This window comes from Maylandia zebra, linkage group LG13 (assembly GCF_041146795.1).
Source record: "Maylandia zebra isolate NMK-2024a linkage group LG13, Mzebra_GT3a, whole genome shotgun sequence".
NCBI classification, from domain to species: Eukaryota; Metazoa; Chordata; class Actinopteri; order Cichliformes; family Cichlidae; genus Maylandia; species Maylandia zebra.
The window spans coordinates 12,466,091-12,479,935 of NC_135179.1; the positions used below are offsets into that span (position 1 = coordinate 12,466,091).

Consider the following 13,845-nt stretch of genomic DNA (forward strand, 5'->3'; position numbering starts at 1 on the left):
CCAACAAAAAAATCATTCCAGCACTTCTGAAATTCACACATGAAGAGATAAAAGTGAGTGACTTGGACTAGAAAAAGCTTTGTTGCATTTTCTTACACATCAAGATCAGACAAGTCAAATGAATGATTGCTTTGCTTGTCAGTTCATTTTTTCAGATCCCAGTTTATTATAATTATGGCACTGGGCTTTGAGGCTTGTTTATTGTTAGTAGATTTAGCTTGTTTATTTCTCATACTAATTGCAGTCTAAGTTTATCCTCTGGTAACACAGATCTGTTATCCACCTATCTTCTTCCACTTCTCCAACATGCAAATTCCACACTGAAAGACCACAGAATGGATTTAAACCCAGGACCTTGCTATTGTGAGGTGACAGTGCTAACCACTACACCACTCTGTCAGTCAATCAACAAAGATTACCAAGGAATTTCTTTTAAAAAAAAAAAAACTGAAAAAACCCTAATTCTTAAACCTCTTTACTATTTCTGTTAAATTCTGCTCTTTTTTCAGACAAAGTTTTTTTTATATAAATATTATATTATATTCAGTTGTATGTTGTCCACTTAAAATGCAGTGCAGGTTATGAAAACTGTTGAATACTGAACAACAGAGTGCTACAGACTGGAATAATTTAACAGGCTTTATTGGCGGCACCTATTTTTCTACACCTTCTATCTCACTGTTGCACCTTCAAGCGGACACCAGAAGACTGAGCATAATAATCATGCCTTTATTCACATTGTCGCCAAACCCTTTTAACAGTCCGCTGCACTTATTTTGCATTCAGTTCATACCGAGGGATTAGAGTCTCAAGAGGCTGGAGAGTTTTTATCCTTCAGCTTTGCTAAACTCTGCATGCTTCTCTGTTATATGCAAAGCCACAAGCAATGTCAACAACATCCCATCTCCACCACAGCTAAGGTGTCACCCGGCTTTGTTTTCCGTACCAGTGGTTTCTGCCAGGATGTGCTGTTGAGAATATCATCCCTGGGGTTCAGCGGGGGAGCTGGCCCCAGAGAGGGGTCACTTGCCCCTTCCTTCCTTCCCTCCCCATCTCCAGCTGCCTCCCTCTTCCCGCTCCACCACAATCACCCACACATGCAGGGCCTTGGGGTAAAGGTGTGTCACCAGGGTGCAGGGGAGGCATCCCCCCCTCTGTCCCCTTCTAGCTGCCTGTGCCTCAATTTTATCTCACAACTTAGACATTCACATCACTCACACTCTCATTACACATACATATAGGATCTTGGGGGTGGGCACGCCACACGGACTCCAAAAGACCATCAGGGTGTACAACCTCACCCCTGGCATCGTTGCCCACCTCCCAATTTTAAATACATGTAGACACTGAGGGCTATCAGGAGGGGCTATGCGCTTACCTGCTGCTCTCTGGCAGGTAGCTCCATGCCCTCCTGGGTTTTAAATGCACTTAGAACACACATGCATCAACACTACAATGAGCGGGTGGAGGGAGGTTTGGAGTCTTCTCACAACCCTGTTCTCTGCGGCCTGCTGGAGCAGGGGGGCTGGGAGGAGGAGTTGGCCGTCCGATTGGGGTCTGGAATGTGGGGCCTCCCTGCTACTGCCGAGCCGGGGCGGTCTGCTTCTCTCCACCCCAGGGAAAAGGGTAACACTACCTGGGTCTTGGTGCAGTTTCCCCCTCCGGGGGCAAGGGTACCTAGACCTGGGGCTTAGAGTACGCTTGGGGAGTGTGATTGTGTGTACAGTGTCTCTCTATGTCTGTCTCCACGTTGGGTGAGTGTTGAGTAATTATGAGAGCATGAGGGTGGGAATGGTTGTTTGTATCTGTGTGTGCCTGTTTGTCTGTGTCCATATGTCAGGTCGGGTATCAGATGTCACCTCTCTGGAGGCCTATCTCCCCCCACCACTTCCCCTGCCAGTGGCAGACGCCCTCGGACATCGGTGCGTTGGTGGTTCTTTGTGTCTAGGGATGGGCATCCGGGTACACACCGGCTCACTCCTTGGTGGCTGCTTGTCGGGGCCTGGAGCCTGGGGTTCTCCTCAGCTCTTTCTGGGACAGTGGCGCGGCTGCCCCTCTGTTGGTCTTCCTTCGTCTCTTGTGTTCTGAGGGCCTCTGGATGTCTGGAGTCTTGATCTCCTCCATACCTGCTTCATGCCCTGGTGGACGGGGCTGTGGCTCCCTACACCCTCTAACAGATCATTACATAAAGGAACCTTTTAAATACAAGCGCGCTCATGCTCACATGTGTACACACGGGTGCTCACAAACACAAACTACACCCTTTTTGGCTCCTACCTCAAAGCACACTGTGCGCTGTCGATCTTACGTGCTGCAAAATAATGTTTAATATTTAGTATTTACTGTTATATTCACATAGATCATCGTGATGTTGTTTATTATGTTGCTCTTTTTTTTCTCTTTCTTCTGCTTGTTTTCTCTTTTTTCTTTCTCAACAGGTGATCCAGGTGATTGATATATGTATTTTTTGTCTGCTTATTTTGTTGTTTTTTTGTTTTTTGCCCTTTATCCCCGTCCCTCTTCCCCGCTGTTTTTCTTTCCCTCTTTCTTTCTCCCCTTTCTTTTCCCCAGTCTGTCCCATATTTAACAAGTAAAAATAAAATAAAATAAACAATAAAGGGTGAATCAAATAGACCATTACGGCAAGGCTGGGACGGTCCATTTGGTAAAGTAAATCCGTTGGGCATCTTTCTTCACCTTTAGACAATAATTCTGATGGCAAAAGAGCCAAACAGGACAGACAAAAAAAAAAAAAGAGAATATCATCCCTGGGGTTCAGTTTGATAAATGCACCTTCCTGTTTTATTGCTATAATCCATCATGCAACGTTATTTTCATCAGATATTTTTCTACAGAACGAGTGAGCTAGACTGTTGATAGTGAAGAGCAGTCCTCATGGGACATAATTCAATGTGGTATGTTGTCTTCTGTAGTTTAATCAAATGTAAAAATAAACCTTAATGAAATGGTCCTAAAACATGGAAAACGCTTTTGTGTATCTAAATACTGATCTGATCTGACACATCATAGGAATGTAACTTTGATGGCACTATTCTGTTTTTCCAGTGATTTCTTCCAGATTTCTAGTTATTTCTAAATGTTGCCGAAATCCAACTCATTGCTGCATATACGGCTCCTGGGATCAAAAGCAGAAACATTCTTGGGTAAAACCAGCAAACACCAATTTTTGCAGCTACCCAGATGACCACGGCAGTGTCAGAACAGTAATAAAGAGATGACTCAGCTCTATAAACAACCAACCAAACTGAAAATATAAAGAACATGAAAAATTCAGGTAATCATCCAAAGTGCAGTATGTTATCTTAAAAGGGTTGGGACTGAAAATAAGTTTGGTAATAAAAATAAATATAACTCTCAGGAGAATGTGTTTGCAAAAATTAAAATTACCTTCGGGTAACCTCAACGCACATCTTTCTGTTATCACGCCTTAGAGATGAACACAGTCTATGAGATGCACAAAAACTATTAAAATTAATGAAGCCGAGGAGTCATGTGCTCATAGTTTCTGTAGAAATGTTGGATTGAAATTGTTTTCCCCAAAGAAGCATTTTACAATGTTCAGCCAGACAGTAAAATGTTATAGTAGATGTAGTAATAGTTTTTACAAGACCTTCATGGCTCCCAGAAAATGATCTGAATGCGACAGATACCAGAAGTCTCGACGTTTATTTCCTTTCTGTTTCTTTAGTTGGGACCCTAATGACATTCACACTGCCCTTGGGATAAATTACAGCCTGTTATGTATTCATAAAATGTATCCATTTATTGTCAGGTGAAAAAGTTAAAGTGTCCAATACCATTGTGACTAAACACTAACATTCCCCAGGAATAAAATAGCAGTAACACAGGCACCAAAGTCCAAGGAATGTCAGTTAGAGTCAGCAACTTGTAGATATGACCCTAAACCGTACCTTGAGTTTTTAGTTGTCCAAATATCAGCATAAAACAGCAGCTCTCAGATTTATTTTCAAAACTGTGTTAAAAAAAATTAGCACTGCAGCTGTGCACCAGTATACTTAACTCCATGTTTATTTTGGGACTGTGGGAGGAACCCACATGGGGAGAACCTGCAAACTCTACACAAAAACAGCCCCAGACGGGATTCAAACTGAAATCCTTCTTGCCGTGAGGCAAACCATGCACTTTTGTGCCACATGTATTGCCACACTAGTGTTATCTAATGTTATATAACGAGAATAGAGCCCAACTGTTCACAAAAATATAAGTAAACATTTCAGAAATGTGGTGATTTTGGCTCAAAATTAAATGGTGAGCCTGGAATATTGCTCATCATCCTACCCATGAGTGCCATAACGCTAATGTCTGTGGTTAAGCTATAACCGCTTTGCACCTAGCCACAGAACATCATACAGACAAATTTGGCAATTTAACAGAAAACAGGCAACACAAACAGAGACAAACACATTTTGAGTTAATTGGGTCAAACAGCTAATGGCAAGGCCCCTGTTATCCTTTGCTCCGACAATTCACAAGAATCACTCGTCCCATTCGACTATTCGAGAGACAGATGCCCTCTCTACTTATAAGGTTAGGCTTAAAACTTTCCTTTGTGATAAAGCTGTTTTCTTTGTATTGTGGGAGGGTCTTTACCTTACAATAAAAGGCACCTTGAGGCAACTATTGTGATTTGGCATGACATAAATAAACTGAATTGGACTATTGGTCAGATTTTAGTAAAACAGTGATCACCTGATGGTTCTTCACTGAAATTGTTCTCGTTGTCAATGTCAAGGTTACAGTTGTTGTTTCATGGACATTTTTCCATTTTCACAAGAATTACTGCTTCTCCTGGAGGTCCAGTTTTAGTGAAATGACATTAATTTGTCCTGGATCCACATGTTTATAAGCCTGCTTGACTTCTCAGTGGATTTCAATTCTTATGAGTTTCTGCAATAAAGCCAGCCAGTGACAACAAAACTTTCTTTCTGCACCTCACACAATACAATAACCTCTGTATTATGATGGATCATGAGGTGGATGAGCTACTACATCGCTGACATTCTAGCAAAGGTGTCCGTGCCCGAGAGCCCAGTCTATATGATTAAATAGAATAGAATAGCTTTATTAACCAAATCAATGGAAAATTGTCTTTGTTTCACCAAGTCATAAATCAACCAATCAAGTTGCTTCAAATGAACCCACATTCATACATATACATATACAATACTTCAATACAACGATAAAAACACATCACAGCATCTCATTATTCAGAGTATCGATTGCTCTTGGTGCAAATCATCCCTTATATGTCGTTTTAAAAGGCATTAATTTGAAATCAGAATAGAGAGGGGGGTCACGGTCAGCAATAATAGACCGGGCTTTAAACAGACTGATGACACAGTTTATCCAGTTTAATTTGTTGTCGATCAATAATTTGTTTCTGAAAATTACTTTACACATCCAGTCATCCACACACTGGTGATGGCAAGCTACATTGTAGCCACAGCCACCCTGGGGCGCACTGACAGAGGCGAGGCTGCCGGACACTGGCGCCACCAGGCCCTCTGAACACCACCAGTAGGAAACGGGTGAAGTGTCTTGCCCAAGGACACAACGACCGAGACTGTTCAAGCTGGGGCTCGAACCGGCAACCTTCCGATTACAAGGCGAACTCCCAGCTCTTGAGCCACGATCGCCCTATTATATGACTGATTATTATTATTATTATGTAATATTAATTGTGTGTGTGCGTGCATTACATTGCAAATGTGCACATTATTTACTATTCCCTACATACTAAATGTTAGGCTTAAACCTATGATAAGCAGATGTTTTCATTTGTTTGTAGCTGCAAAACATGTGATCCTGGGCCAGTGCCCCGCTGTTTATTTTTTGTAAAATAAACATTGCCTCATATACTGTATAAAATTTCAGAAATCCCAATAGAAGCACACAGGTCACGTTTTGATGTTTTGTTTCTTTATGTAAGTATGTATGTATTTATTGTTATTCTCTGTAAATTATATAATTACCTGCGGGTTAAGAGAACAACAGTTTTTTTCTGTTAAGTGAATGGATTGCACCTATATATATATATATATATATATATATATATATATATATAAAAAATTTGGTTTAAGATGGACACGAGAAACGTGTCCATCTTAAACGAGAAACGCAGAGTTTACAGTCTGTGTTCCTTTCCGGTTCATTTTACTGGGCGAACCAACCGGAAGTGATCGCTCCGTGGTGCTGTGTTGAGTTGGAGACGGTAGTGTAATTTATTTACATCTCCTACCTTCGTGTTTGAATTCCTGACATTTTATGTAAGTATCCTTTCTATTTTCAACTTAAAAAATGTCTTCCTTGTTATTATATTAACTTTAAAAGGAACATTTAGAGAGCAGTTGACAGATACGGTGAATAGGCTAACACTGGCTAATTAGCCTCACATTAGCATTAGCAGGAATTTCTCTGTTTACATAGAAATCTTTTTACTTCAAATTTAAATAAAGTTTGAATTGCTTCAGAGTAGTATAATCACTCATCGGGTTAACATTTGTTGTGGCATTGCTTGACTCGTAAATACAAAATACAAGAAAAATATTCAGGTTACATGACTGAACTTCTCCGTCTGAACGTCTCCTTTTTAGCTGCACGTTTCTTCTGATGTCCACATGTGCTGTTGCTGTTAGATAGCGTTTCATTCATGGGTCCCTATACTTTCAAGCCCTTAAACGGGTTAAAATTGTGTTTATTTTGGCTCCGAATCAATCGGCTTTTGGTATGTGACTTTACTCAGAAGCACAACGGATGGTAAAGAAAACGAGTCTTTGTTTCTACCATGGCTGGCAATAAATATAAAACATCAGGACACGACCACACTGTTACTAAAACAGAATTCACAATGACAGCAACGAGGTCGGCGACTTACGTAGGTTGTGTCGTAGACGTTAAAAAGAATGCCCACAGAAGTCTAAATCCGACCTTTATCTGCACTTCATCGATGGTGACAACCTCTTCCTATTTCTTAACAACCACTGGATGAAAACCAGACCTTAGAAAACTGTCTGTGTTATATTTGGAAAACCAGAGCCAGTGAAAATGTGGGACACAGTCTCAATATGTGGGATAAGGGATAAAAATACTGTAACACAATAATCATGGTTATTTTAGCTCAGTATTAAGCTTGCAATTCTTTAACTTGGTAAGACTTTTGAGCTTTTTAAACAATGATGAAAATGTGTTGCTTGTTCTTTGTCACTTTTTAAAATCAAAGTTATTCCAAACAGCTGAATTGGTTTTCGTTTTGATGACCAAAAAGTCTCTCTTTATATCATTTTGGTTGAGCTGACCTGCCAAAACCTGAAGGGAACACTGGGTGTTTAGTGCGAGGCAAAATTGTGTCAGTGCAAAGGAAGGGGATTCACTGGATTTATAGAATAGGGCAAAATATGAACCCTCACCCTTTGTTAAAAGACAAAAAGCACAGTCGCAGTCATTTCTGTTAATTTCTTTAAAAGCTATAGTTCTAATTGAATACAGACTTTGATTAATAGCCCATCTTAAAGTCTTTAGCCTGTTATCTCATTGTGTGATCCATCTTTGCATATATATTTTTTTAATTTATTTATTTTGTATTTATATTCTAACTTCTTTCTCATCTCTTCCCCTGTCTAGAGCCTCCAGGACTCATCTCAGCAAGAATGACAGACCGCTACAACATCCACAGTCAGCTGGAGCATCTTCAATCAAAGTATATCGGCACAGGACACGCCGACACCAGCAAGTGGGAATGGCTGGTCAATCAGCATCGTGATTCCTACTGTTCCTACATGGGACATTTTGACCTGCTGAATTACTTTGCTGTGGCTGAGAACGAGAGTAAAGCGCGTGTTCGTTTCAACCTGATGGAGAAGATGCTTCAGCCATGTGGACCACCAGCAGATAAACCTGATGATGCCTAGATCACACTGGAGTGAGCAGTGGATGCTTTTTGTTAGAAACAAAAAATATTCCAGCTAAAACTGCTACTGCATCCTTGTTTGACTCCACCATTACTGGATTCGTTGTGTACTTATAGAAGAGAAGACTTTTTCTTTTTTTTGGTTTTATATGGACCAGAACAAAATATTTTCTTGCCCAGCACAGTTTTCTAAACAGTTGTTTAAAGGTGAAAGTGCTTTAACAGCTGAACATGTACCAGAGGACATAATAGAAAGCAGGTATAAGGTGTAGTACTTTCATCTGCATGTGTTTGCATTAAAGGATGGAGATGTATTCTTGATTTCATTAAAATTAGTCTTTTTCTATTTTAGCACTTGTTGATTGCATTTACATGAATTTAGATTTAATGGCCAATGGTTCGGATTCATTGACCTGTTGTGATTTACAATGTAGTAATTTATACAGTAAGTTTAAAAAGAAAAATCAGGAAAAAAAGTTTGTACCCAATAAAAACTGATTTAGTATTGACAGTGTTGGGCAGCAACAAAGGGACAGCAGTTCCAATGTTTCTTGGCATGGTTACCGCTCATCCCTGTGACACAACAGGGGGAGTGAGAACAATTTGTGCAAAAAGAATATCTGCTCATCAGGTGGAAAGTGCTTTCTGTTACACTCCCACACTACCTGTAGCTGTTCTGTTGGATAGAAAGTAGTTGCTGTGAAAGCCAGCTCATGTCCAAGTCATTCAGAGTCTTGGTGGAAGGATTTATGTTTCCACTGAATCAGGTTTTTTTTTTTTTTTTTTTTTTTTTTTTTTGTACTTTGGCACTCACATTAAAAAGAAAAATGTGTGCACAGGAGATATTTGACTAAACCTAGTCATGGAAAAAACTTTTAGATATGAAAAGGTAAGCCGGTTTACAAAGAGAACTAAGGGATAGAGAACAAGCTAGCAGATCTTGTGGGGGAGCATTTGCACTGTGAAGAAGGAAAAGTCAGCTTTGATTATAATGGAATAAAATTGTAAAAACAAAGTGAAGCGAAAAACAAACAGCTCATTGTGCAAAGCACCCTCCTTATCTGTAAACCGCGTTATGGGACGAGCATACATGGTTGCCAGTAGAATTGGAACAATAGTATTGTAATCACCAGGTTGAATGGAGAAGTGTACAAGAGCATTGTGTGTGCTCAGATTCAGCCAAGTTTCTCCAAACATCCTTTGCTGATGTTTAATCACTCAATGTAGCTGTTTTCCAAAGTATTACACAACCAAAGCCTAATCAGAGAGCTCAAAATGACTTGATTGAATATTCTTGGTGATAAATAGCCTACAAAAACAGAACTGACCAGTTTTCTAATTCGTGTTCAACGCACACACACTTGAGCCGACAAAGATCAGCTGTCCGTGACTGAGACTTGGCATGCTATATTTTTTTATATATATAAACATTTTGTCAATGAACATATGTGATATTCATAGTTAATTGAGCTTTAAAATTCTGTCTGCTACCTTTTATTTACAATTCTGAAAAGCATGTAACAGTGATCAGATTTCAAATGAACTTTTCAAGCAGGTGCAGCAAAAACCTCTGTAGCACAGCTCAACAGCGGTGGTCAGGGTAGACATTAAGAAAAATTTTTCCAGAGAATGAATTTGGATCTTTGATAAGGAGTGTGGGTTTATTATGCCACCAACCATGGGATCAGGTTTTTTATAAAACTAATTGCCTCAGGCTTGTTAAAGTCGAGTCTATGTGTGATGCTGCGGTCCATACAAGGACTTTGCTTGGGGAGCAATCAGAAAGGCACAGCAGGGGCTGAGGTTTCACTTGCTGACTTAAGGTGGTTCATGAAAGTATGCTGTCATCCAAATTTGCGCACACAGTCAGTTGGTGGGAGAGGACGCTAAACATGACTCATTGTTGGACTGTGATAGTAGTCAGGAGGTGCCAGGGAAGTTTTTGTGTCGTGTATTATGGCTGAGATTGTGTGTTGGAGGCTTTCTTGGTGGGGTAAGTCCTTGCCATCTGTCCTCACTGTCAGACTCGGGGAGACAGCGCTGCCAAGTCAGGCGAGAAAGCTGCGTGAGGTTTTGTTGGTGTGCGGTCTCGCACACACACGCATGCGAAACACATAAAATGCTTGACTATGCAAGACGTGAGCCCATAAATAATTGTCTGCTTCTCAATTTTCTGTTTAGTTGTATCATATGATTGTGTGATCTCAAGAACAGCCGATATCGAATATGTATGTGAGGCACCCTGAAAGAAGGCCCTGTTTTCAATTATAAAAATGACACATTCATTTTTTTTTTTTTTTTTTAAATCACCAGCAGCTATGAGAAATTATCAGAGCATCTTCTAAAGCACTGAGCACCATCACAAGGTTTTTTGTCAGTGCTGAGAAAAACATGTTATTTAACAGAAAGCCTTTCTTGTACCATTACGTCACTACAGTTTTGTGTAAGAAATTGCTTTGAAGCACAGATGAAAACTGTTCACACAGTAAGAAAATGTGAAAGCAGCATACAGCTGTTGTGTACTGTTTTTCTTTTCCAAGTCTGTCACAGTGACCATAAATACTCAAGCCTGCCTGCCAACAGTCTTAAATCCTCACCATGACAGCTACAAGGTCATAATGAACACTCATCTTCTACTCATTATGAACAAGGAGCAAAACCTGTCTCTCATGATCTCATATAAATCCTCTAGTTAATGAATGGAGCATAATATTAAAAAATAAAATACTTGGATGATTTATTGGACAAATAAAATATTCAGACTTCCATCCAGCACTTCTTAGCCAACTAGCGTCACAGGGAGTGAGAGAGGCAGGGTACATCCTAGACACTGAGCCCATCACAGAGCTAAAGCATAGAGACAGATGAACATTTATTCTCAAATTCAGACCTATGGCCAATTTGGAATCACCAGTTAAGCTAACATGCTTGTTTTTGGACTTTGTGAGGAAGCTGGAGTGCCCAGACACCATGGCCACAGGCACAGACAGGACATGCAGACTCCACACAAAAATGCCCCAGCTGACCTAAATCAGAAATATTTCATATACTGCTCGAAAAAAAATAAAAGGAACACTTTTTAATCAGAGTGTAGCATCAATTCAATCAAACCTCTCGCATATTGATCTGGTCAGTTGAGTAGCAGAGAGTGTTGTTAATCAGTTTCAGCTGCCTTTGTGTTCATTAAATTAACAACAGGTGCACTAGGGCTAGTGTCTCTACTGGTAGTCCAACTCCTCCAGCATCCAACACGTCAATATGTGCAATTTCCAGAAGGTTTGCTGTGTCCCTGAGCACAATCTCAAAAGCACATGGGAGATTCCAGGAGATGGGTAGTTACTTTGGGAGAGCTGAAAAGAGTGGTAGAAAGTTCTTTCAGAATGATTAAAGAAGAGGATGGCCGATTTGGATTCATTAATTTGTTGTCTTTAAAACCATTCAGCATGATTGTTTGGTGGTGTGTCAGTAATGGTCTGTGGAGGAATATCTATGGAAGGTTGCACTAACCTTAGTCTAGGTAACAGCACTATGACTTTGGTTAGGTATTCTTGAAATCCTTGGACCCATCGTCAGACCACGTGCTAGTGCAGTGGGTTGTGGGTTCCTCCTGGTGCATGACAACAGTCTGCCTCATGCCGCGAGAGTAGGCGGTTCCTGGAGCATGAAAAAATTGATACCATTGACTGGCCCCCTTCCTCGTCTGACCTGCATCCAATAATACATTTTGTTTCAGTCCATCCGACGCCACCAGGTTGCACTCACAGAAGATCAGCCATGCCCTGGTCCACAACTCGGAAGAGATCCCCCAGGATGCCGTCTGTTGTCTCATTAGGAGTATGACCTGACATTGTCAACCCTTTGTAGGCTGACAATTTTCATTTCCAACAAAGAAAGTGGCATCCCTTTTATTCCTAACACATTATCCAGTCCAGATATTTTTTTAATTTATTTATTTTTAGCAGTATATTTTACACCTGTCAGAAAATTACTCTGTTGATCCCAAAAGTCCAAATGTGAAAGAGAAAAAGAAACTGGCAGAACACACCATAAACTGAGACGCTAATGCTTTTAGTGTAATCACCCAAACACATAACTGGGTGTGATAGCTAAACCCATTCTGCCTAAATAGTTAAGGGTTCTTTTATTTCATGCTATTATACTGTATGTCTTACCAGACTAGAAGCACTGATTTTTCTCCAGACTAATCTGCATGTATATTGGGCAGATGGGGCAGTCATACTGTTGGAAACAGTTCTTAAGGAAGAACCAGAACCCCTGTGTTGCTTTATATTCACTTTATTCAAGCTTCAGTTAAAAGATTCAAATCCTTTGAAAGTATTTCTCAAATAATATTTCAACTGGACTGATTTATTTTATTTAAGCTCATCATGCTGGAAATGCAAAACTATTTCTGTTTATCAAGTAACTGGTGAAAATACACAAAGAAAGCTATTTTTTGTCCTTTTCTCTCTTCCCACATCTAACTCGTCACATTCGATTTTGTCAACGAGCAAGTCACTGCACTGCTGTCAAATCTTAAAACGGCTTCTTTCTGTCGAGCTGTCAGCTGTCACTTCAGTGTCAATGGATGCAGTCCTCCTCCACCTCATTCACCCCCAGTTTTCCTCAGAGCCAGCTCATCAGAAGTCCTGTTCCACATCATATGCATGCAGACTTCCATCATACAGCGTCACCACCACCGGTGTCTAAACCCATTGTTATGTTGATTTTACTACAATGGGCTACTGATTGGTGTAGATTATCAAATAATTGCTTCATTTAATGCAGTTGCACTGCAATAACGCTCTTCTTTATGGTGAGCTTCCATGCCACTGATCAATAAATGCAGGCCCACTTGAACATTTCGCAGCTAAACAGCTAATCAATTGATCGAATCTCGTGCGGCCGCTCGTTTTCGCCTCAGCTAGGTAACCTTTCAAGATCCTGCAGGGTCTAGTTGAGGCAATTAATTCTACTCCCTATGACTCTTTGCAAATCACAGTCAGAGTGGAAACTGGAAACTGGCAGCACCGTGTGTTTGCATTTACAAATGGAGCTTGACACATTGAATAGCATTTGTTAATAAACCACTTGGCCTTTCTGTGTTCATGCTGATGCGAGCTCTTCGTTTGGCCACTCGTCCATATCTGCTCTCTCCTCTGATTACACACTGGTGCAAAGGTTCAGGAAGCACAATTACCCTCGTCAAATATAAATTCTCCACAAATTCAATTATCTTTGTCCACATGGCCACCCACCACCTAACCCTTGTTTTATCCTGTTCTCCTTCACTAAACTCTTCACCGATTCTTCTTTACTGCTCGAACCACTTCCTGCAAACTACATCGCATCCTCCCCTTCTCCTCTACTACACTCCATTTTTTTCTTTCTTCATCTTTGCCCTCTCAGATAGGCTTACCAGTGGAGTGGAAACACAGCAACTAATGACTCTCCAGCAGTGGAAAAACACATGAATATTTTGTGTGAAGAAGGCACAAATGTGGTGCAAAATCATATTCAAAAAATAAATGCAGAACAGAATTCACCCAGAAAAATGGCACTACTAAGAAAAAAGGGGTTTCTGTATGAAGAAAATAATTAAAGATCTCTGGTCTGCACAGTTCTGGAGGCACTTTTGTGCCGTGAAAGTTCTCCTTAAAGCATCCTTTAGTTAAATGCAATTTGAAGCAAATTACAATTCACCTGTCACCCACACTTCTTACCAATCAATTACCCTTTCAAAAAGGATTGCTCATATTACTTTCAAGTCTGTAGTGATGTTTCTTTTATAACATTTCCCTCATTTTTGAAAGGAATGGAAATACTTTGAGAAATAGAATGACTGTAATATGAACAGTATAACAGAGCAAAAACAAAAACAAAATCATATGATTATT

The 13,845-nt window shown here is 40.2% G+C and overlaps 1 protein-coding gene across 1 annotated transcript; it reads left to right on the forward strand.

Annotated features, from left to right (window-relative positions):
* The first annotated feature begins 6,167 nt into the window (after positions 1–6,167).
* sf3b5 (splicing factor 3b, subunit 5) lies at positions 6,168–8,299 on the forward strand. The gene is made up of 2 exons (XM_024799220.2): positions 6,168–6,308; positions 7,663–8,299. The coding sequence occupies exon 2, from the start codon at positions 7,689–7,691 to the stop codon at positions 7,947–7,949; it is 261 nt and encodes an 86-aa protein (XP_024654988.1). The 5' UTR covers positions 6,168–6,308; positions 7,663–7,688; the 3' UTR covers positions 7,950–8,299.
* Positions 8,300–13,845: the final 5,546 nt, after the last annotated feature.

Excerpts from the sequence above, each read along its gene's own strand:
- sf3b5 (XM_024799220.2), top strand. The coding sequence starts at position 7,689 with ATGACAGACCGCTACAACATCCACAGTCAGCTGGAGCATCTTCAATCA.